General features: G+C 38.1%; 1 protein-coding gene across 4 annotated transcripts in view; it reads right to left on the reverse strand.

Moving 5' to 3' along the window:
* FUT9 (fucosyltransferase 9) overlaps positions 1 to 22,807 on the reverse strand; it is a 104,761-nt gene extending 81,954 nt beyond the window's left edge. For 2 of the 4 annotated variants that reach the window (XM_077782299.1, XM_077782296.1), the window contains exon 1: positions 22,604 to 22,807. Coding sequence is in view for 1 of the 4 variants with exons in the window: in XM_077782295.1 (XP_077638421.1) it covers positions 21,337 to 21,481 (145 nt within the window). In the remaining 3 variants the exon portion in view is untranslated. Of the gene's footprint in view, positions 1 to 21,336; positions 21,541 to 22,603 lie in introns of those variants that run through there. The other 2 variants (XM_077782295.1, XM_021545238.3) reach the window with 2 other exon arrangements.
* Positions 22,808 to 23,105: the final 298 nt, after the last annotated feature.

Raw genomic sequence — 23,105 nt, forward strand, 5'->3', positions numbered from 1 at the left:
CAAGACACAAATGAGGATGAAAAAAATTTGTGCTGTTGCTAAAAATTTAAAAGTTAGAAATCATTATTTTGCTTAATTCAGTACCCAAATAGAGCCCCCACCTTGAGCTAATCTGGCTGCTTACTTAGGATTTAAAAGAAACGATTGTCCACCTGTCATATCTGGCTTTAAATAGAGCTATTTTATTAATTTTGGACACATTTATTCATACAGAGTTATGTGCTGTTGTCAGGAGCTCAAGGAAAAAAACTCATGGGGTCAAATACCATCCCTTGTTTGGACTTCTCTCTGGTTCTGCTTTCTTCAGCCACTCTAACATTTTCCTCATGCTCATGAGCAGGACACAAGTATTACAGCCTTCAGTATTCCTGCTGCTTGAAGGTGATAATCCCTAAACCAGATCATAAACAGATTTATTTAAATATATTTGAAGAGACAATATTTATCAAATTTTTTGGAGTGATGAAAATTGTCGGGGCTCCTGAATTTAGCAGGTCTTCTGAAGCCTATGATTGGACTCCATATTGCAGGTCCCTACAGGTTTGGTGTGGAATATTTAGCTAATCAAGCTTTATACATGCCAAGAGAACAGACTTAATTTTCAGCTGGCAGTAGTCCATACCTACACACATGAAAGAGGCGTATCTAAGTAGGAATTATATATAGTCCTATTGCCTGACAGTGTCCACTTCCATTTTTTCTTAAAGATGAACAACCCACTTTCAGCATTCAACTATTCCCTTTGAAAAAGATAAATAAGGAATATATACAAAGCAAGGTATCTAGCAAGCATTTTCTAATATTTGAAATGAGTCCTCTCTTTGTCTGGAAGGAAAAAATGGAATTATCATGGAGGTTATGATCCTATTCGCAGAAATGGAAAGGGCAAAGGGAAAGTGATTTTCTCTGTACAACGAGGCAGCCTGGGTGATACTGCCATAAATGTCATGGATTTGGACATGACCACTTTTGCTGCCAGTCACACCAGTCTTATTTTTATTTTTAGCAAAATCCAGCTCAGTCTTTTCAAGTACTTAATGTGTGACTACCCTCATAAGGAGGCTCTGGATGGAATTTGGGGAAAAATTGCACCTTGATAATTCAAAAATCAGGCTGCATAAACAATGCTTTTTGCATCTGTCTTAGTAAATCACTGGTCCCTTAGAATTTATATTAAAATCTTTAATTTTTACAGATATGCTTCCCTTTCTTGCTGATTTTAAAGGTAATTTCTATTTATCTAACTGGAAATACATTCAGAAATAATTTATGTAATACAGACATTGTGTTTTCAACAATGTATCTGCAGTGGCTGTTCCAATCCTCAGCATTTCTTTTTCCTTCTCTGTCTTTGCTCAGCATAAAAGTGTTTAATTTAATTTTGCTGTCTTTAGCTATTTCCTTTAAGATCCTTCTCTGGATGAACATTTTCACTTTGTTACATGCTGCTGTTATTTCTAGTCTTTAAAAAAATTTTATTTCCTATATTTTAGCACAACTTTGGAAGATCATTAAATCATCCACTCTGAATGATAGGTTCATGATAACTCCTTTCTAAAGATAAAAATCTTTGATCATAAAGAGAAAAATCCTCTTGGACATAAAGTTATCATTCATTTAAAAAGTTTCTCTTAATCTTGTTAAAAAACACACAAACCAACCCAAAACTTCATGAGGCTGGATTCACAGGGAAATGCTCCCTCCTTGAGGAAATGGCAATGCAGGCATCTTCATAATCGTTCAACTACAGTAAAATTTGGAGAGTCCAGGGTTAACTACAGAGATCTGAAAAGCCACATCTTAAACTTGTTTTTATTCACTACAAATTCTGTGCCTTGAAATAAAGCTGAGGTAACACATATTTACTCCCCCAAATCTCAGATAAAGAGTAAGAAAATGTTCATTATTTTAAACATTGAAACTATTTTTCTTTTTCTGTATCAATCAATGGAGTTTAAATATCTTTAGGAAAACAGTCTGTGTGAACAGCAGAATAAGTTTCCTCCACTCCAAAGGAACTTGTTAAGAAACTGTTAGTTTTTTTAATGATGTTATTTGTATAGATAATAAAGTTTTAAATGTGGACTAAAAAAAAAATAGATTCTTAATCATTAGTACAATAATTTCACCCAGAAAGATGTCTCACATTTAATATCATAGCAAGAGCTTTTTATACTGCCTCCAAAAATATATGCTGAAATGTGTTTAATCACTTTCTTAAATAAATAAAAATTGTTAATGCTGTAAAGAGATAGTAAGATTCAAAAGCAGAATGAATTTGAAGTGCTGATAAAAAAATAGATTATGCTGACCGTACTGAAGCAATTTTGTAAAATTAGCATTAAAGATCTAACTATATGCATGCAGTTTCACATTATTTAAAATAAATATATGTGTAATCAGCATAATTCAGTTTCATTTAGCATCACTATGAATCTATATAAGGAAAACCTATTTTTTAAAATCAAATTTACTCATCTTGACACATTTTTAAAAATTAAGCTCATTTCCAAGGACTGAAATTTACTGCTTTTTCCAAGAAGTAGCAAGTTCTGGAGAATGGACTGATAGCACTACCACAGTGCCATAATAGACAGAAATTAAATGACATTGAATGCAACACTAGAGGTCTTTTAAACATCCTTTTAAACTAGTATGATAAATGCCAGTGGTGGAATATTGTGATATGAGGTTTCCTTTTATATGGGGGGAAAATATTACACTTCCTTAATTAGAAAAGAGTTTCAAAAACAATTTTATTCAGCAGGTGTGAACAGGGTATGTTCAGGATTTCTCAGAGGACAGGTGTTACAGAACTCCTTTAATTTCCTTTGAAAGCAGGGTTTGTTCTGTGGTCTCTGTGAAGAAGATCTGTTTTTCCAGATCTTCCAAGATTATTTTGGAAGCCTTCCATGGTGTTGTGAAAGGCTGTAAGGTTGTTTCCCTTTATCCTTGTGGTAAGTTCCCTGTGACAGTTCCTCAGCTGATGAGAGTTTGCAGACAAGCCTGGAGGGTACCCAGGGAGCTGTGCTGGCTGTGCAGCCCAGCATTTCCAACTTCACAGCAGCAGGGAGGAGCAAATCCTTACAACACCATGGATTGTTTATCTCTCTAACATATCTGTGATGTTCTGACCTTGCACAAGGCAACTGGGTCATACAGAGCAGTGTGAATGTGTTCCCTGGAGGCCTGGTACTTATTCTAGGTGTTTGTGAGGCTCCCTAAATGGGTGACTTCTAAACAGGAAGAGCATGAAGTGAAATAATGTTTCCTTTAATACTACATACCAGTGTCTAGAGCAAAATTATGTTAACTGCAAAGCTCAACTAGAAATCCAGATGATAAAACTTTCCAAAATATACATCCAACTGAATATTCTCTGAAGTCTGTGCTCCAGTATTAGTCTTTTCAATCTCATCCAATGACATAAGAAGTGGTCCTTAAGGGTGGTAACACAATGCTCAAAATTCTTCAAGAACTTTCTCAGTCTTGTACCAAAAGTAATAGAGTGAAATCTATCTAGAAATCAATATTTGTCTGCCTAGGACAAGAGGACTATGATGCCTAAGTCATATAGAGGATATATTGTTGATCTACACAGTAGTTATATATCACATTAAATGAATTGAATTGAGGGTTTCCATTTCCAAAATCCATTTTTCAAAAAGAAGAAAAAAAGAAAAAAGTCTGTGAACTAGATCCCTTTTAAATAAGACTGTAAGAAAAAACCCAAACCAAAATCCACAGTGTGACCTACAATTCAATAACCTAAAGCAAACCAAAAGTTTTCCTGAAAATTTTAGAAACAAAATGCTGTATTTAATATGGCCATTAAATTGCTGATGTTATAATTCTTTAGAATACCATGATCTAGAATACAGTCTGGGATTAAAATTCAAAATGAAAATTATTATATTTTGTGAGTATTACCAAAGAAAATAGCAAAATGCATTAATTTCAAAAATTATAAAGTAGATAATACATTTTATCTGTTACAGAACAATGTTGATAATACATGAAGAAAATCCAGATGCTTAATGAGTTATCAGTTTCTAAAACATAAATAACACATAAAGCTAAATTTCAGATACAATCTATTGTGATTAATGATAAAAGAAATTACTTAGTAAACATGAAGCATTAAGTGGTAGAATTACTACTGCCTTTTTTCTTTGGCAAAACTCAAACAAGAACCTCTCCCATGAAAGTGGATAAGCATCAGATACAGAAGATATTAAACAATGCCTCCTCTGTCCATATGGAGGGCTCAGAATGAATGTTGGCAGCAAGCAGCCAAGGACCTGAGTATTTTCCAAGGGAAAGTGATAGTCAGAGGAACAGTTTCCAAGAAATGGCATGTGCTCATGGTGCAGCAGACCTTTAGCTTTTAGTACAACTGGTTTAGCTCTCAAAACTGCAGTAGAAAAGTGTACACCCCCAGTATTCTGGCCTCCACCCAGCTATTTTTGTTACAATCACACCTTTCTCCCACTATTTTCTTGAGGAATAATTTCAATCTTCATTCACTCATGCTTATAAAACCTTCACCAATTTCTGCTAGAGAAAAATAAAAAAGCACAGATGAAAATACTTGACCATCTTGGAACATACAGTACAGTAGGTGAGATGAATGAAGCAGTAATATATAAAGAGCAAGACCTAATGAGCAAATAAAATATGCAGAAAATCAAAGGCCTAGTGTAGAACCTTATGTTTATCAGAAAAAGCAGCTGCTCTGGGAAACCTGCAGCTCACAGCATCAAATCATAATGAGTCATCATCTCCAATTTCCCACGCCCTACCCCATAACCAAAAAACACAGACTAACAAAAGGTTCAATCATAAGGCTTATCTTCAGTTACGAAGCAAGATGAACAGTCAAGAGGACTACTACTTTGTGAAAGATTATAATCATAGCATTAGACATTTCCATGCTGATTACTCACCCTGATTTAAATTCCTACTGGTGAGTAGGCACACTGATGTCAATAGTATTACCTGCTTAGGTATATGATCATCCAAGTATAGGAGATAAATTTGGATTAGGTTAAGATAGGTTGAATTATATATCAGAAAGATAATTTCTTAACAGGTTGCCTATGAAAGCTATTCTGTATAGAACGTAAAAATGGTAGCTCAAAAGATACTATGAACTGTGCTCCAAAATTATGTGAATCAAAAAGAAAGACACATGAATACTTTTAAAATGTTTTACTTTTTCGTTTTGGATCCATTTGTTTGTTTGTTTGTTTGTTTTTTTATGGGATGCCTTTTGAAGTTATTGTCTACATTCATGATATCTAGAAAGTCAGGATTCAGAAGCACATCCTTCCTCTTCTGGTTACAGATATGATTACCTTTATTAACTTCTACCTGCCCTCATCCTGTCACCTGAAAATTATTATTTCTGTGATCTAGAAGTTAAATTTCTCACATTAGTACATGCTCATAATTTGTTCTGTCATTGAGGCTAAAATATGTAGTGTAACCTAAATACTTTTAATAGTATTTATTAGAGAAGACAATAATATGCTTAGCAGCTGGAAAGGATTTTGCATAAAAAGAGTACTATTACTATAGATATATTTCTAGTTTTCTCTCTTTTTAATTTTTTGCTGTTTATGTCATTTGAGATTTTCATGCAGTGCTATAACTTTCTAAGTTGGAGTATTAAGAGGGAAAAAAAAACAACAAAGCATATCAGAATAATGAGATTAGCTATCACCAGTCCTCTCATGTGCCCATAAGTGGTAGGAAAACTACGCAGTGAATTTTTAGGAGGAGAGACAATGCAAAGATATTGCTGCTATTAAACCAGTTTTAGTTTCCTTATTTTGTGTGCCTTGTTACTTTTAATCAAAAGTCCATTAAGAAACCAAAGTGTATGTGAAAGAATTAAAGCAAACTTTCTGCTCCAAGAAGACAGAGCTGGATCTCAAAGCTGCTGTCTCCATGCTTTCCTCCTGGTGCAAATGCAGCTCAGCGAAGTAGAACAAGTTCAAATGCTCATGCTGTCCTGGCAGTTCTTAGAGAGAGGCATGAGAAATTCCCTTAGAGCAGGTCAGCTCCCTGCTCATCTCTGCTGAGAATGACAGTCATAAATTTAGCTGAGCCTCATTTTTATTGGTTTAGGATCTCCTTATACACAGATTGTCATTTCCCAACCTAGAAGTACTTTTAGGTGAAACAACACAGTTATACTTGTGACAAAGAGTAGTAAACCAAAACAGAGACCGGTCTATTCCAATGTAAAGACATTTTTCTTGGCAAACACAGATTTGATTCTCTCCAATCAAAATACTTCCTGTTGCAAAACCCTATGAAGCACTAATACTACAGGGTCTAACTTAAATTAAATCTATTCAGCTGGTAAAATGATAATAACTGTACAGAAAGTCAGACTTGGTTCTCAGGCTTTCAGAAAAATTGCAATTTTATTTTATCCTCCATAGTCTTGAAGTGCTAAAAGAAATATTGATATATCATGAAAAGCTTCAGAAAATCTTATTTGGAAGGGCACTGGAAGCATTTACTGCAAAATTTATGTGGTCTATACTTTTGGTTTGGGAGTAATTAATGATATGCACTTGTCTAAGCATTCAGCTTGAATTCATTAACAAAAAATTACAAAAAGACATTTCTGTAATTTATTTAAGTTGAATTACTCCTCCAGAACTGAATATCTGGATGTTCTCACTTTTTTCCTGCTTAACATGTTCTTTAATATAGATGTGCATTCATGTAGAAATTGGAGGGTGAAGGAATGATTGTATTGCTTCTCAGGAGAGCATGTACTCTGTAGCAGCAAGTAGCTTGCATGAGATGTCTCTAAGATATCTCTGAAGGTTTGGGATAATCTGTCCAAAACCAAGTTAGAAACTGAAAGAATGTGTTAATCTGGAAGAAACTTGCTAAATATGTGGGCTTTTCTAATCTGCTTGCTATTAAAAAATTTCATATTAGTTTTTTTTTATTCTGCCAGAGAATTAGGCTGGTTTCAGCAGTGTTTCTTTACACAGTGTGCAGTGCTGCATGAACACAGCTGTGCTGCTCCACAATGGCTTCTGTGCTGGCAGCTCAAATGTCTGTGTGCCACAGTCCTCTGCTTTCCCAACTGCAGGGGTAGCACAGCAAGCTCCTCTGGCTCCTTTCCTGCTCTCTACACATAACCCACATCAACCACACTGGAAACTGAAAGTCTTGTAGAAGTATAATTAATAGTCTTAAATAATGCCATCATATTTTAAAAAGAAGTCTCCTTGGTATATATTCTCTATGGTACTCATTGAAGCCCCTCTGTTGTGCTATATAGACTCTCTTCTTTATAGAGGAAGAGACTCTAAGAGACAGGTCCAGAAAGTCAAGTGAATTATTCTCTTGGGATGGCTTTCTCTCTCCTAACTACAGAACTCTTGAAGGTTAGCTGACTTCTTGGTGGCTAAAGTTACCTGAGGGAAAAACCACTCATGAGTGCATTTTGAACTTCTCCAGGCTGACAGCTTTGGGTAATTATATATAATATTACAAGTAAGATCATGAACCTGAGTGAAAGAATACTGCTAAAAAAAGGTAGGAAGGTACAGAAGATGAGAAAGAAAGGTGCAGATTACTAGCAACAAAAAGGAGGAAAAATACAGGGATTAAAATGCTTAAACCTAAAATTTAGGTGGCTTCACAAGGAAGGTTAGGCTGTATTTCAAATTAATTAAATACTTAATTGTCAGAGGCACACCTCTATCTTAACTCACTGACTTTAAAGAAAAACTCAGGGATTTCAAAATGCAAATATTTAAAGTTAGCTTTCCCACACCTATTAAAGTGCACTCAAACCATAGCTGAGGATTTGACTAGCAGGAAACAATGATTATGCTGGCATATCTGTGCTTCAGAAAGAAAATATAGACTTTGCAAAACTCACAGAGAGACATAAACCCAAAAATAATTTGAAAGATTAATATATTGTGGAATAGATATATTGTAGTCACTGGATTGTAAGTCCAGGAGTAATGCAAGTCATAATTGATCTATCCAAGAATTACAGGATACTCATCCAAAAGGAATTACACATGTAACAATGAAGCTACACATTATAATCAGAAAAATAACATTTTCCAACCTGTTAAAACTTATATAGATACTTTTTTTTTGCATGAAATCACATTGGTTTGGGTTAGAGGAAGCTGTAAAAGGTTAATAGGTGAAGGCACCTTCTAAACAGGGAATAATAAATGTCAAGTATTTGTTTTCTTCCATTTTCTGAATGAGGGACGATTTACCACAAACATTAGAGTTTTCTCTGGAATTATATCTATGATTTGAAAATTCCTCAAGGAGCATTAGGAACTATGAATGCCCAGATGAACTTGAATAAATTATATTTTTAAGGACATCAGCAAATCAGTTTTAATGCTACAGAAACCTATGTAAAATAAAAATGTAAAAGCTATATCAGATTAAGTTGAACTATCAAGCTAATCCAGAGATGATTTCTGGGACACAGGACCCATGAAGACTTAAAAGTCTTCAATAGGAAGAGCAACTGGTAAAGGACTTAAGTAAAGATCTTTTTGAGTAAGTAGTAAGTCAAAATTTACTATTTATGGGAAGTGATATGAAGTTTCATCTGAAGCCTAATTCCCTGAACTAAAACATTTTTCTTTCCTTTGAACATTAACTTATTTTATTATTTTGCCACTTGAATACCTTCTGACAATAAATGGAGAAAAAGTGGTGAAGTAAATGGAAAGCTATACTATCACAGAGTACACTCTATCTCCTACTTGAAAGGAGAGAGATCTTTAGTACCCCAAACTGGATACTAAGATCTTGCTCTAAAATATTAAAATTATGAAATGTTTCCATTATAAGTGTCTTCCTGTATTTCCTAAGTGTTGCTTTTTAATGCCCTAAAATGGACTACCAACTCTATCAAGGGATTCCACTTTGCTCCATGCCAAGTTGAGCATTCAGACACCCCCAACACTTTCCAGCCTCCAGACAACTGCAGCACAGTCCAAGCTCATGGAGCTCATGCACCAGCTCCCTCAAGCACTGAGCCTACCAAGGTTCTTGGGCCACAAACCTGTTTTCAAGAGGTAGCAGTCTTACAGTCTCGCCCCACAGAGAGAACCACTATATTTTCTGAGAACACACTTGCCAGAGCAGATGCCACATGAATGGGAGGAAAAAAAAATCCCAAAAGAAAAAAAAAAAAAAAAAAAAAAAAAGATAGAAGCAAGACTTTCTGAAACTGCAGAAAATTAAATTCCCTCTCGGGAAACTGACAAGCCCACTTTATCTGATCTACAGAGAGTATAAGAATTAAGATTTTCTGCCTCCCAGGAGGTTCCTATTAACCAGAAAATATTTGTTATTTGACAAGACAACTTTTTAATTTCCCCCTCTTGGAACTATTCAGTTTGCTTTTAAATATTTATTCAACCAAATAGCAAGCAACTCACTCCACAGACCAATGTTAGTCTGTTCTTCTGTGAAGAAAAGGGGTCAGGTTTAAGTTCCTGCTCCATTAGCTATTTAATCAATTATCCAAATTGGCAAGGTTTCAAGAGGAGAAAGTCACTAACTTCATCCTAAAATAACCATTCAGTGAGTAGCTAGGGCACATTTCTGACCTGAAAATGCCTATGAGAGAAATTTTTTCTCAACTCAGGAGTGTCTTTATATGTTTAAAAGGTCATCCACCTCAGTGGTAAGTGTTCTAATTACTGGATATTTGGGCATCAATTAGCAGCATGTTCTAGTAATTTTGGAGAAAAGGAAGATTGGTCTTATATATTTATTTTCAGAGACCTCTCCAGTGCTGAAAGGAGATACCTTAAAAGTGTAGGTTATATGTATATTACTGTCCCACCATATTTCTTGAAGTTATTTTTCCTTCTGCTCAATGATTTCTCTGGTTGCCCCTCTTAGCCATCTATCTCTTATGCTTTGTCCAGGAAGCCTAACTCAGGCTAGAGAAAGTCTTTATAAACAAAGTCAGTTCAACATTGCAATGCTTGATGGTTGCATTCAAAGAAGTGTTAAGGAGCTAAAAGCAGACCAATCCACTACACTACTTTTGGTGTCTTGTCCCCATGTTGGATGAAGCATGTTTCATCCATATGAAGCATGTCCCCATGGACTAAAATATGGATGAAGCATCCATAATTTACTGTTTATGAAGTGTATGAGCATCTCTCAGGAAGGTAAGCAGTACACACTGGGTAGTGGGAAACCCAGAGAGCTATGTAATGCCATGGCACTGAAAAGGAACTTTGATACAGAGGAGAGTCTTAATCACTAAGTCTGTTTTAAATTTTATTCAGCCAGAAGTTAAGTGCCTATACAAGATTAAAAAGAGATGCATCTATCTGTTCAGACTTCAGATTTTGTTAGCAAACTAAACTTATTTTTAGAAACTGGAGAGAGAGGAAAAAGAAATGGAATCAAGATTTCTCTTAAACTAAAAGGATAAGAGATGTGCTGGTGTTCTCCTAATGATATTGTGATTTGATTTGCTAGACAAAATACTGACAGAGTTCAATTTTGCTGATTCCCTGCTGTATTTGTGGCACTGCAACCTACTACTCCCAGAGACTGTACTGAGATAAAATGTTGGCCACATGTAGCATCCCATGAACTCTCCCACCATGGTCAATTCCCAAGTCCTCGGCCCCAGCAATGGCAGTAACTACTCACTGCAGAGTCAGTTCTCCTGGGGGAAAAAGCCCATATGGGCTTCTGTGTCAACTTCCCCTGGTTTCTGCTTTCCCTGTGCCCTCACTGGATTGGCATCCCTGGTGGCCACCTCCCTTTCCCTGGACACCAAACTCCTCTGCCCAGCCCTTAGCTCCACCCCATCCCTTCCCCTTCTTAAACTGCCTTCTCCACGTGTTTATTCTCTTTTACCTCACTGGGTTCCCTTCAGTCACATGTGATATCCTTCACTGGAATAAAACCTGGCAAAAAGAGCCTTTCTTGCCCCTGTCGCTGAGCCAGCTGAGGGAGTGTGGAGTGAGGTCTGGCTGTGTTGCCAGAAGGTTAACTCAGCTTGCTTTTCCACAGGAGAGGCTTGTTGGGAACAGATTATAGGCAGCAGCAACCACATTTTTAGCCACACCTGCAGGAACCATGATCAGAATTAAGGAAATAAATGTTTATTTGGCCACACAATAGTGGGGAATGACTCTTTAGCCTAATGCCTGACACAGCTGACTAAGAAGTGAGTAACTGATTGCAGTACTTGGTCCATGAGCCAGAACAATGAAATATTTACAGTTCTCAGACTTGTTTACTTTTCAGAAGACTTTAGGGCTCTCCTAGGGACAGAAACAAATAAAAATTTCAAGGCTGAGAACTGAGTTAGGAATGTGCAATTGCAGGACAAGGTGGTGGAGTTTGTTGTTGGGAACCTAGGAGAGTGCCACTTGGCTGGGAGACACAGTGTTGGTTTGCAGTGAATGAATCCCAATTGCCATACATTGGTTAGACTTGGAAGCAGCCATGGTGCGCATGGATTAGATTTCTCTTGAAGCAAAGTAATCTGGAAGCTCTGATTAAAGTCTGTATCAAATGTACTGTAACCTGTAGTGGGGACAAAAGGATCTGAACTAATTAGTCCTTTGAATAGCCTCAAACTACTATCAGTATAATAGCATTTTGTCTGAGACAACAAACTAGATCTAGTCTGTGGTAAAACATATTGATCACGCTTAAATATAAGGACCTCCACACCAGATGCTTTGGTCTACTGCTCTGCTCCTATTGTGCTGAATTGGTTGCTAATACAGGCAAAAACATCCAAGTCACATTTTCTGCTACCTAAAAACCTCTATAGAGCTGTAAGTCTCTGTGTGGATTTTGCCTTCATTCATCACAGATAATTGCTAGTGAAAACTTCAAATTTCCCCCATTTTTTCTCTAGAGCAAATAAAATAACTTTTCAATAATTAAGTAAGAAGGAATAATTGGGGGAAAGATACAAAGGACAAGATGGAAATTAAGAACTGAAATAAAACAAATATTTTTTGTTTCATTATTTTGCATATTGAGGAACAATATGCAGGAAGAAAGTTTCACAGAAGTTAAGAAAATGTTAAATAATGACTACGAGGGAACAAACCAGAAAGGAAAACAGGTGGTAATTAATCATCAGGAAAATGTTATATTGAAGCAACAGTTTGTAGAAAGCTTAAAAAAATATGCATACCATATATATATAGAGAGAGATAATTTTTGTACATTCAAATGTATACATATCAGTAGATAAGTTATCTAGACTGATCAGAGACTATCTTCCCAAGTCTATACCAGCATTTACTCATTTCTGGTGAAGTAATCTATGATTATCACACATTACCTCCCCTTCATGGCATCAAAATTGTTGCCCATATTTTGAGGGAAATCTGTGCTAAACTAATTTTGTATTATCTGAGGAGACATGGCTGGAGCTGGGGATTGGGAACTTAGAGCCTTGGCTTCCATGTGTATCTGTGCTTCTCTGGTCTCCAGGGAGGGATAATTCTGAAGTTATTTTTTTTCTACTTACCTGAAAACCATAGATAATCCATAATCATTACATGGCATTAAGCACTTACAAAAACAGGACACAAACATCAAAATTACTTATTCTATAACAAGCCAGTGAAAGGAACAAATATCTGCATAGTAATGTGAGCAAAAAGAATTACAAATTAGGCTAAACCAAAAAAGTTCAAGAAAAAAAATCACTTCATCAATCTACCACAGCAGATTGCTCTATTGGAAAACAAAAACCCCAAAACTGCTGAGTTTCAGGGAGGAAGATTTTAACCAGGTTGGGTGCCTGAGGAGATCAGCTGCTATTGCAGACCAGAAAGAAGTATATATTTGTGTGTATGTACATATATATACTTTTAGATACATGCATATTCCTTTGTAAGTGTGTATATATACACTAAAGAATTATATATATGCATATGCATGTGTATAAACACACACACACACACACACACAGAGTCTATATATATATATATATATATATAAACTAATTATATGGTTAAGGCAAAGTGATACTGTTCATCAAATTAAACTACTGCTGTTATACACTTTAACACAGAAAGCTGCAGGTTTTCCAATATCTTCTGGTAGGACATGATATAATTCCTCTAGATCTACAGCTGCATGAAATTTATCTGGGAAGAATGAAAGACAGCTTGGTATTTTTACACAAAAAAAAAAAAAAGTTGGAACTCTGCAAATTTCAAGAAAGAATTGTTTTGAAAGAGGTATATTTGTAAGGTTTCTCTTCTAAAATATCTTTCCACTGCAGTGTCTTTTTCCATTTTAAAGAAGTAACCAATTGGTTTGGTTTTATCATAATCAGTCTTTTAAATTTATCTACCACTAAGTTGACCTAAAGGAGAATTACTGACTGAAAAAAAAGTTCCACTTCTTAAATATTCAATTTATGCTTTTGCTCTTTTGGAAAACTAGTTAAACTGTAAAATTTCCATAAATGAAATAATGTTTTCAAATGGCTGAGCGCTTCATTGATAATGTAACAGACTCCTGTCCTTTTATTGAATTGATTCATTCATACTCTAGTTTGCATGTGCACACACATAGCAGCCACCTTCCTATTTATTTCATTGATTGAATCAAATTAAATTATTTTCAAGCTCATGCTGGATTTTATTGACTGTATAAAAATTCTCAGCCTTGAGTTTCATAGGAGTGCTGTTGTGTTTCACTCCAATGCAAGCAGCGTGGAGGTCCTTCCCATTGAATATTGGTGCCACTTGCCATGCAAGGTTTAAACGTCTATTGTCTGGAAAGATCTATAAACCAGATGTAATTGTTTGTTTTGGTTTTGTTTTTTTGTTTATGATTTTATTTATGTTTATGTTTTGTTTTTGCTTTAAAAATACAGATGCTCTCATCTATTTGTGCTTGCCTTCCCTAGGATGTCTGTGGAAAGAATTTTCATCTCAATTGGGCCTTAAAGGAAACATACTTCTATCTATATGCATTTTAACTGCCAAAATATTTTAAATGCCATTTAAATGCCATTTCTCATAGCTTTCTCCCTAAATATTCTTTAGTTTGAAATACTGTCAGTTTGTGGCAGGTGGGCACACAGGCCAGTGCTGGAGGTCCAGCAGGTAAGGAAGCTATGTACACAGTACTGAGGCTTAGTGAGGTCAAATAATTGGAAATTTTGTCTGTGTTCCCCAGGAAGCTCTGCTGGGGAGGCAGCTGGTACTTCCTGTGCTCACCAGGCATGCTGCCAAGAAAGGGTGGCTGGTAAGCATCTGTAGGGAAGCCATGGAGACCATCCAAGCACTAAAACTCAATCCCTTCCTCGAGCTCCTACCTTCCAACTCTAAGACCAGCCCTAACACTGAACATAGGACATCAGCTGTCTTGGTGTAGCTGGTTGAGGTGAATGTTGTTTGTGGCAAACATTCTTTTTGGAAAGTCCCCTAATTTTGGCAAGTTCTAGAATGAGCAAGCTTGTTATGTTCCCAAAAAGCCATTTGTTGGATACTACTGCATTTTCTTTCTCCATTTATCTAAATGAGGTTTCTTAAATACTCTTTTTTAAGTCTGGTTGTTGCAAGAAACTAATTACCATTTGTGTCAGAGCAATCTTACTTCATTATGCTTAAACATTGGCCTTTAAACTATGGGTATTTAGAACTGCTGAACAACAGTCTTAAGCAGCTAGCTTGTGAAAATCTTCTATTGTCAGCTTAAATAAATCTTAAAATCAGTATAGCCGAGGTTGATAGCCTTGTCTGATAAATTTTATTCCAAACATAACATATAGGCAATAATTTGATTGCTTTAAGTGTAGTTGGGTGTCCTCTCATTCCATTTAAATGCAGTACTCATCAGCAGTGGATATAAAATATTTACAATTTCAAACTATAAATTGCAATTTATGCTTTTCTGTTTTTCAAGATAAATTAGTGGTCTTCTATTACTGACCCTCACTACTAATTTCAAAGCATTAACTATTTCCATTGAAAAATAACCCTGATGGAGAATTGCAGATCAATTTCTACCAAAAGTTCTATCCTCTCCCTCTAAGACAAGAATTTCACTGCTTTGCCAAAGACTTAATTCTGATAAATTCAAAGTACTTGCCACATGAGTAACTTGATGTACACAATCAGTTAATTTATTGGAATGCTCACACTCCCTGTGCTCTGCATAAACACAAATAATTTTCAGATTGATGCATTCATTCACTACAACCCTAATTTTAAGGAAGGTGTTTCTTTTCTAGTTTAAGCCATGGAAGAAACTTTACTGAAGTCCTATCTTGTCAGAATATGGAATCCATTCATTTTGTTTCCCAAAACTGAAATAACTTTGCTGGGTTTAGTTTGAAAGAAAAAAAGATTTCAAAAAAGAAATATTTAAATTGCCTCTGATATGCTGGTATGTGTATTACAATATACATACAATACCTTTTATTCTATCAAAAATGTTTGCATGAATAAACTTTTTTTTGAGGACTTCTAAATCTGTGTCTTTTATTTCCAAAGGAGAGATGTGAAATTTGAAATGTCATGCTGATAAACAGGGAAAACTGGTTTTGTTGCTTTGTGAGCCTGCTTCACCCCATGGTGTCTGGCATGGTCTCCTTGCCACCTGCGTCCATCTGTTTTTGGTTAGGAATCTGCTCTGGGTACTGCTGTTGGTACCTGACTTCACAAGATGTGGTGACTCATTTGAAGAAAGTCTTTGAATATACAGGGAGTTAATGCTGCTTAATTTTAAAAATAAAGGTTCTTGACAAATACAAATTCCACCCCACTCCCACCAATATTCCATATTTTAAAAATCCTATACTCATTGCCTCAGTGACAAGAATATTTTTGATGGAAGCATTTGTTTTATATCATTTTGACAAAGCTAACCTCCAAAACTTAGACCTTATGGGTCCCTGCCTCTCACCTCTGTTCTAACACTGGAATGGGAAAACAGGCTTTCCTGCAACTTCAGCTCTTACACACTTTCTCAGTTTGAAATTCCTGTAGTAGCTGCCCTGGTTAAACTAAGAGGAAGAAGACATCTGTAGAAAAGACAAGAGATCTTTGAACAGATGGATTATTAATTAAATATTCATTTTCAGTGTTGGTGGCTTTCCTTAATTCAGTAGCATTATTTACATAGTAGGTTTGGATTGTAGCATAAAATGATTACAATAGTTTTAAGCTGATTTTTTTCCCAAAAGACTACTAGGTTTAAATTAGACAAAATAAGCCATTTTACATAAAGATCCATGATAAATAAAGTATGTTTATTTATTTAGTCTACACTTGTTTTTACATTTAAGTATTTATATGATCTTTTAGTGGTAGATATGGGGGGAAAACCCAAAACTACAAACATTAGTATTAGAATGTTTCAATTTAGCCATGTATGGGAGCGTATGGTGGGAGCGTATGGTTAAATCATTTTCTACTGTCAAATCAAAAATGCAGCATTATTATTATTTGGTAAAGAAATACAAATCTATGAGGCTGTTTGCTCACAGATTAGATATGTATTCCAGAACCAAATATCTGGCATTTACAGTCTCTCTAAAAAAAAAAAAAAAACCAAAAACAAAAAAACAAACCAAACCAAACCAAAACAAAAACAAAACAAAAACCAAAACAAATCAAAACAAAAAAATCTGTGAAAGCACTTTTTAAAACAAAATAAAAATATTTGTGTTGTTAATTCATTTCTCTCTACCTCAGTTTCTGAAATACAAATAAGCATTTCCAATAAGCTATTTTTGAAGAACTAAATGTCTCATGGGACTGGATAATCACATTTTTGGAGCCTTTCACCTCTAGTTCACTGATTCAAATACAGCCAACATGCAACAGTGATGGAAAATCATTATGATTTGAAAGCTGGTTTGTGGCCTGTATGAAATGAACAGGTATTTCACTCCATTTTTTAGAGGATCCTGAGCAGGCACTTGGCACTTCTGAAAGCACTGATGCTGAGCTCCTTGCAGGATCCAGTTGGGTCCCCATGGAGTCACAACCAGGGCTGAGGTTATCAACTGAAATCCCATTCCAGACAAATTTCCTCAGTACATTGATCACTTGGAGCAAATTGGTCCTTAGCCACCTGGAAGATCTCAGTGGGCAAACTTTTTTCCCATGTCAAGAAGCTAGTGAAACCAGGCTGAAGTGGCAGATCATTCTGGGGTCACCACACTGCACTGTTGCTTCCTGTGCTCCACAAAGGCTGAGTGAAAACAGTTTCATTTTCCACTTCTGCTAATCTGGTACTTTGTACTTTCAATTGGCATTAGTTATACTTAATTTGGGGAGAAAAACAGCAGAAAAATGTTTATTTCTGTTTATTTCTGCAGAAAGTCACAGAATAGGTGACTTCGTCTCTTTCTTTAGATAGAGGTTCATCCATAGTTATGAATAGTTAATAAAATGTCCTTTATTGAGATAATACATACCATATTCTAGAAAATTTGTCTGACAACATTTTTTTTCTCATCATCCACAAATTATCTCAGTTCTGTTTCCCAGGCTTTATATCATCTTTTAATGATTTGATCTCCTTTATGCTCAGAACTTATCTTCACAAAACTTGCATATGTTTTTAAGAAAATAAAGTAGGTTTTTTTTCTGACGATTTAATATCTTGTATTAGGAGTTTCCTCAGAGGGAAGAAAGAAAAGTCTATCTTCATTAACTACTAAATATAATGTGGGGAAATTAAAACATTTGGATGTCATGTCAGCTATATATGTTGTCTTCTATGATGTCACATTTGATTTTCTTTTTTTTATGACTTTTGACAGCATCATATTAAAAATTTGATTGCACTATGACAGTACAGGCTTTGAATTATTCAGTTTATAAGTGCAGTCTTGCAGGAAGACTGTTTTGTATTTCTTGCCATTTCTGAAAAACTGACATTTAAAAAAATGTAAAAAGAAAGAGAAAATGGTTACCAATCACTAATTAATTATTTGAGCTTGGCAAAGGCAACATCATTTTAATAAAACATCACACAAATTAAAACCAGATTAACTATAATGTGCCATGTTTTTTAAAACTAATTTGAAACATTATTCTCAGGTTGACATTTTGGCCCTGAGAAACAGATAGCAAGCCTCCAATTCATTTTCAGTGAAGTCAGGACTTCCTTCAAACTGTAGAAAGACCATACATTTCTAATCTGATTTCAATAACTATCACTCTGAATTCTTGTGGTACTTAGTTAATTACCCATCTCTTCTCTTAGCATACATTCCACACTATTAATGTTTACTGAAATCAATGGGGCTTTTTCTTTTTGACTCCCGTAAGGGAGTCAAACAGTTAACATTGGAGTCTCTTGGGCAATTTTTGCAACTCTTTCAGGATTTATACTGTGCTTTTCCCAAGATGTCTTGTTTTTGCCAGCTTTCTTTTTTGTTCCATTTTACTACTGTCTTATGTTAAATAAGTGCAATCTGTTGGTTAGTTTGTATCAAATAACTTTATTTGTAACCCTTTTCAGAATGTCCAAATTTGTCTTTTCTTCATTACGACTTAAGGTTATTTTTAAATCTCTAAGGATATTTTTAATCACTAAAGATAGAAGCATCTACCCTCCATCTTGATTAAATTAATCTAGTCCTTTCAGATTAGAACCTTAAAGCAAATAAAGCAAAAAAAAAAAAAAAACAAAAAAAACCCCACATTTTAAGAAATGTGTTATTCCCACTCCCTAATATTAAATTTTTGTGCTATCTGATATGAAGATATCATACAAAGTCAAACCTTTTTCCAGTAAACATGACTATTATTTGGTCATAATAAAGCTGCCCCTAAAAACATGTATTATTCTTTCTCACAAGAATTATCTCAGCTGAGCTGTCTGGGCAGGTAAGAACTGTAGGCCTGACTACTGCTTAGGAGGGTAAAGTGTGGGCTATTCCATATGAGATACAAAAGAAATCCTTCCAGCTATGATAATGGGGAAAAATACAAATGATCTTTTCATGTTCCCATTCTTCAAAAATGGATAGCAGAGTTGTCTTTGATTCAGCTCACAACAGTGCCAAGGGAGAATCTCATACTGATTTAGCTGGGATCAGAATCATGACGAAAGTTATACTACAAAATGGGCTTGCATTCCCTCAGAAATACTTGATGTTTATTCAAGAGTTCTGTCTGTCATTAAATATAGGTATTTTGCTGTTCTTCATCTCTGTTCCAGCATCTCTAAATTCCAACTCAAAGATAACAGTACCTATTTCATTATAAGCAGTGAAAATTATTTATGGATCACTTACACTACATTGTTTTAGTTCACTTATTTAACCTGAATCTAGCCTGTTTCTAGACATGAATCACCCTGGGACAGCATTTTTTTAAACTTAAATCAACATTTACACATTTGTGTTGCTTTCCCACTGATAAGCCAAACATTTCAAAATGTACAATTGGAAACAAGATATCACAATTCAATAACATTTCATTCTGCAATATCAATATCAGTCTTCAAATATTCTGATGGAAATAAAAATGCAGGAGCTGCCAGGACAAAAATCCTCTGTCCTTATCATTTACTGCTCAATCTCCACCCAAGCAAACTCTGATCAAAGACAACAAATGGTATCTACAAAAGTGCAGAGTAAAAATGTCAAAGTAGTACAGCCTGCTACCAATTTTATGAGTTTTAACATCCATCCTCCTCAATGGTTTCAGGGTTTAAACACTGTGTCTAAAAAACTAACTAAACTGAAATCAGAATCAGACTGTTTCTCTTAGAACTATATGTGTTTTGGCTTAGAATAGGCTGACCACTAAATGTGATAGAGAAACTTACTTCCATAATAGCCTTTAAATCTTATTGTTTCAGACTGCCACCAGCTGTGGCAGGTAAGATGTGCTGAAACCATTCAGATGAGTCTCGTAGATATTCCTCTCTGCATTACAAGGAGAAAACCATCATCCTGTGACTTGCACAGAAAAGCAAATCTACAGAATTACAAGATATTGCAAATGATGTGCTTTACTTGTATGTAAGAGCACTTGAATCCATTTGCCCAGTCTAATGCAGGACTAAAGACATTCTCTCCAAGTAAGAAAAAAGTGTCAGTAAAACACATGAAAAAGCACAACTCACAATCAAGCTAAAATTCTGACAAAATTTAGCAAAAAGCAGGAATTAGGTATGGGGGAAAGACATTTTACTCCAACCTCCTCCAGTCATTAGCTTTATCACAGCACCAGCTTCTGGAGAAGGGAGTGAAGATTGAGTGTGAATCTTATATTTGTATTTGTTCTCTATTTGTCAAAGAGGCACGAGACTGCTTTATTATCTTTTTTGTCCTTTCTTTCTTTCTTTCTTTCTTTCTTTCTTTCTTTTTAATTTTTTTAATTTTCTTTTTAATTAAGGCTGTTTCCAGGTCTTTGACATTACCCTGTGCCAGAGATAAAAAAAAATAAAAGAAGCGAGGACCGCTGCTGCCATAACAACCCTTCGACAGGGAACTACTGGGATACAGATAGTTACTATACTAGTGTACCACCAGCCGTGTGCATCATGACACATAAAAACCAGAAAACCCTTTTCAGAGACAGCATCCCGTCGTTTGCACTCGCGGCTCTGGGCAGCGAAAGAAGATCAAGCAGAGACTTCTAGCCCACCCCCCCCCACCCCCCCCTTCACTTTATTTATTTAATTATGCTAGTGGAGGGAGTGTTAGAAAAGTCCATCGAGCGCCGAGCCCTGCCCGAAGCCGCCCCCGAGCCCCGGGGAAGGGCCGCGCTCGGCGGCTCCGGGAGGGGGACCAGGACCCTCCGCCACCTCCCTCCGGGGCGACTCCGGGGAAGCTGCCAATTCTGCTGAGCTGGGTGCTCCTTCCCCACCTCCAAAGGGTCCCTTGCAAAGTTAAGGCGCTGCCCCCTCTCCGAGAGCCGCCCCGGGCGCCCGGGGGCGCGGGCTCGGGGGGCTCGGGGGTCTCCTGGCCGCGGCTGGGGAGCGGCGCTGCCGGGGCGTCCGCGTACGCCTGTGGAAGATCCCGTGGGAACGGGCGGCGGTGCCCGGGAGGGGCAGCAGGGCGGGAGCCCCGTTGCTCACATCCCGGCGGAGCCGCGGGGACATCCCCGCTGCCCCGCGGACCTTCCGCACGGGCGCAGGGGGCGCGGGCCGGGACGCTCCGTTCCCCCGGGGCGGGGGCAGGGGGGGAGCGCGGAGCCGCCCCCGCGGGCCCCCGCTCCCCCGGCACGCGTCCCCGGGGCCACCCCGGCACGGGAGGCGCGGGAGCGGGAATGGGGGGATGCCGGGCAGGTGCTTTTCGGGGCGAGGGCGCAGGGCCCGGTCACTCACCCGTCCGAGGCGGGGGCTGCGGATGGCGCGGCGGCGGCGCTGCCCCCGGTGCGCGGGGGGCTGCGGGGCAGGAGCAGCAGCGGGCGCGGGAGCAGGGGCGAGCGGCGGGGCCCGGGCTGCTCCTGGGCGCGCTCTCGCTGCCCATCCCCGGCGCTGCCGCCGTCGCCGCCGCCGGAGGAGGATGCGAGGAGAGTCAGCCCCGGGCGCGGGCACGCGCAGCGGCGGAGCGGGGAGGGGGGACCGGGAGACGCGCGGGGGCGCGCAGCGCAGGGCGAGAAGCTGGGAAGCTCGGGCGCTCGCTCTGGCAGCCCCCTGTCCTTCGTCGCTTCCATCCCTTCGTCCCTCAGCCTTTATTCTCTCATTTTAATACCCTTCCTCCTTGCATCCCTCTTTCCTGCATCCCGTATCCTCCGATCTATCTGTCCTTCACCCCTCCATCACTCCACCCGTTACCCCTCATCCCTCATCCATCCGTCCATCCCGCCATTCTTCAGCCCCTCCGCTTCCCCGGCCGCGGAGCCGCCGTTCCCCCGCGGTGCCCTCCCCGCGCTCTCCGCCGCAGGGTGTCCCCGGAGCTCCCCGGGGCCACGGCGGGCGTGATGCTGCCCCCGCGGGGCATTCAGACGACTCCCCCTTCCCTCCCCCCCGCCTTCCCTGCCCCTGGGAAGGGCAACCTGCTCCTCTGAAGGACAGGAGGTCCCCAGCCTCGCTCCCTCACTCCCGCCACAAGCCCTAAAGAAAAAGCACTGCTAGAGCTTTCCTATCCTGCTCTCCTGCTCTTCCTTTCTTCTGCTTTGTTGGTTTTTTGGTTTTTTTTTTTTTTTTTTTTCCCTGCAGGGCAGGAGGAAAAAACCCGTTCTTCTGTGGCAGGGAAAAAGGGAGTAAACAAGAGGAAAACATAGAATGCAATAATCATTGACTGAATGAGAAACAAACCATACACTGGATTAGTTCTTAAAAGCAGTCTTTCAAGCCTGCTCCTGAAATCTAAAGGATTTCTTGGATGTTTATTTAGGATCAGGAATAACATTGATCATTAAAAATAAAAGTAAAAACAGCTCAAAGTACATTGTGTAAAGATGAGACCTATGAATCAAGCGAGTAAAAAAAACAAGCACACCAAAAGCTGGCTATCAACTCTTTATCCTTGTCCTGAACCCTCCCTGCATTATATAATGTTGATAAACTGCTGCAAGTACATTTGGGGAAAAGATACTGCAATGATGAGAACACACTGCTTTTTATTAGAGCACATTAGTATCCTTACCTGACAAGTAGTTGCTTCAGAGGTTCATTTGCACGTTTCTCATCAACCCTCCAAGTAAACAATTTGCTCGATGTTCAGTGCAGACATATGATTCCCTGGTGTCACTGTCTTTGTCCTAGACGTTTCTGAATGGCTTGTGGATTAACTTACTGTGCTCTTCTGCTCTGCCTCGTACCAGGAGCTGTGCAGGTATCAACAGCTCCCACTTGTGAAGCCAGGAAAGAGAGAGATTGGGTAGATTTCCTCGTAGCTCCACAAACTGCTGATTTGCTGCAAGGGCTAGAATCACTTAGAGAGTAGGTCTGGTCTTCCAGCAGGTTAATTCAGAAAGAGAGGCCTGACCCAAAATTCACTGTAGACAATACAAATATTTCTATAACCATGGTGGGAATTGGTTTAAACCCCCGTGAGCTTGCTGTTGGCGTGAAGGTATTTTTGAGTGCAGCTATTCTAGTGAGAACTCCCTGGGAACAAGAAAAATTACTCCCAGGGAACAGGAAAA

The sequence above is a fragment of the Lonchura striata genome, chromosome 3 (genome assembly GCF_046129695.1).
Source record: "Lonchura striata isolate bLonStr1 chromosome 3, bLonStr1.mat, whole genome shotgun sequence".
In the NCBI taxonomy this organism is placed as follows: Eukaryota; Metazoa; Chordata; class Aves; order Passeriformes; family Estrildidae; genus Lonchura; species Lonchura striata.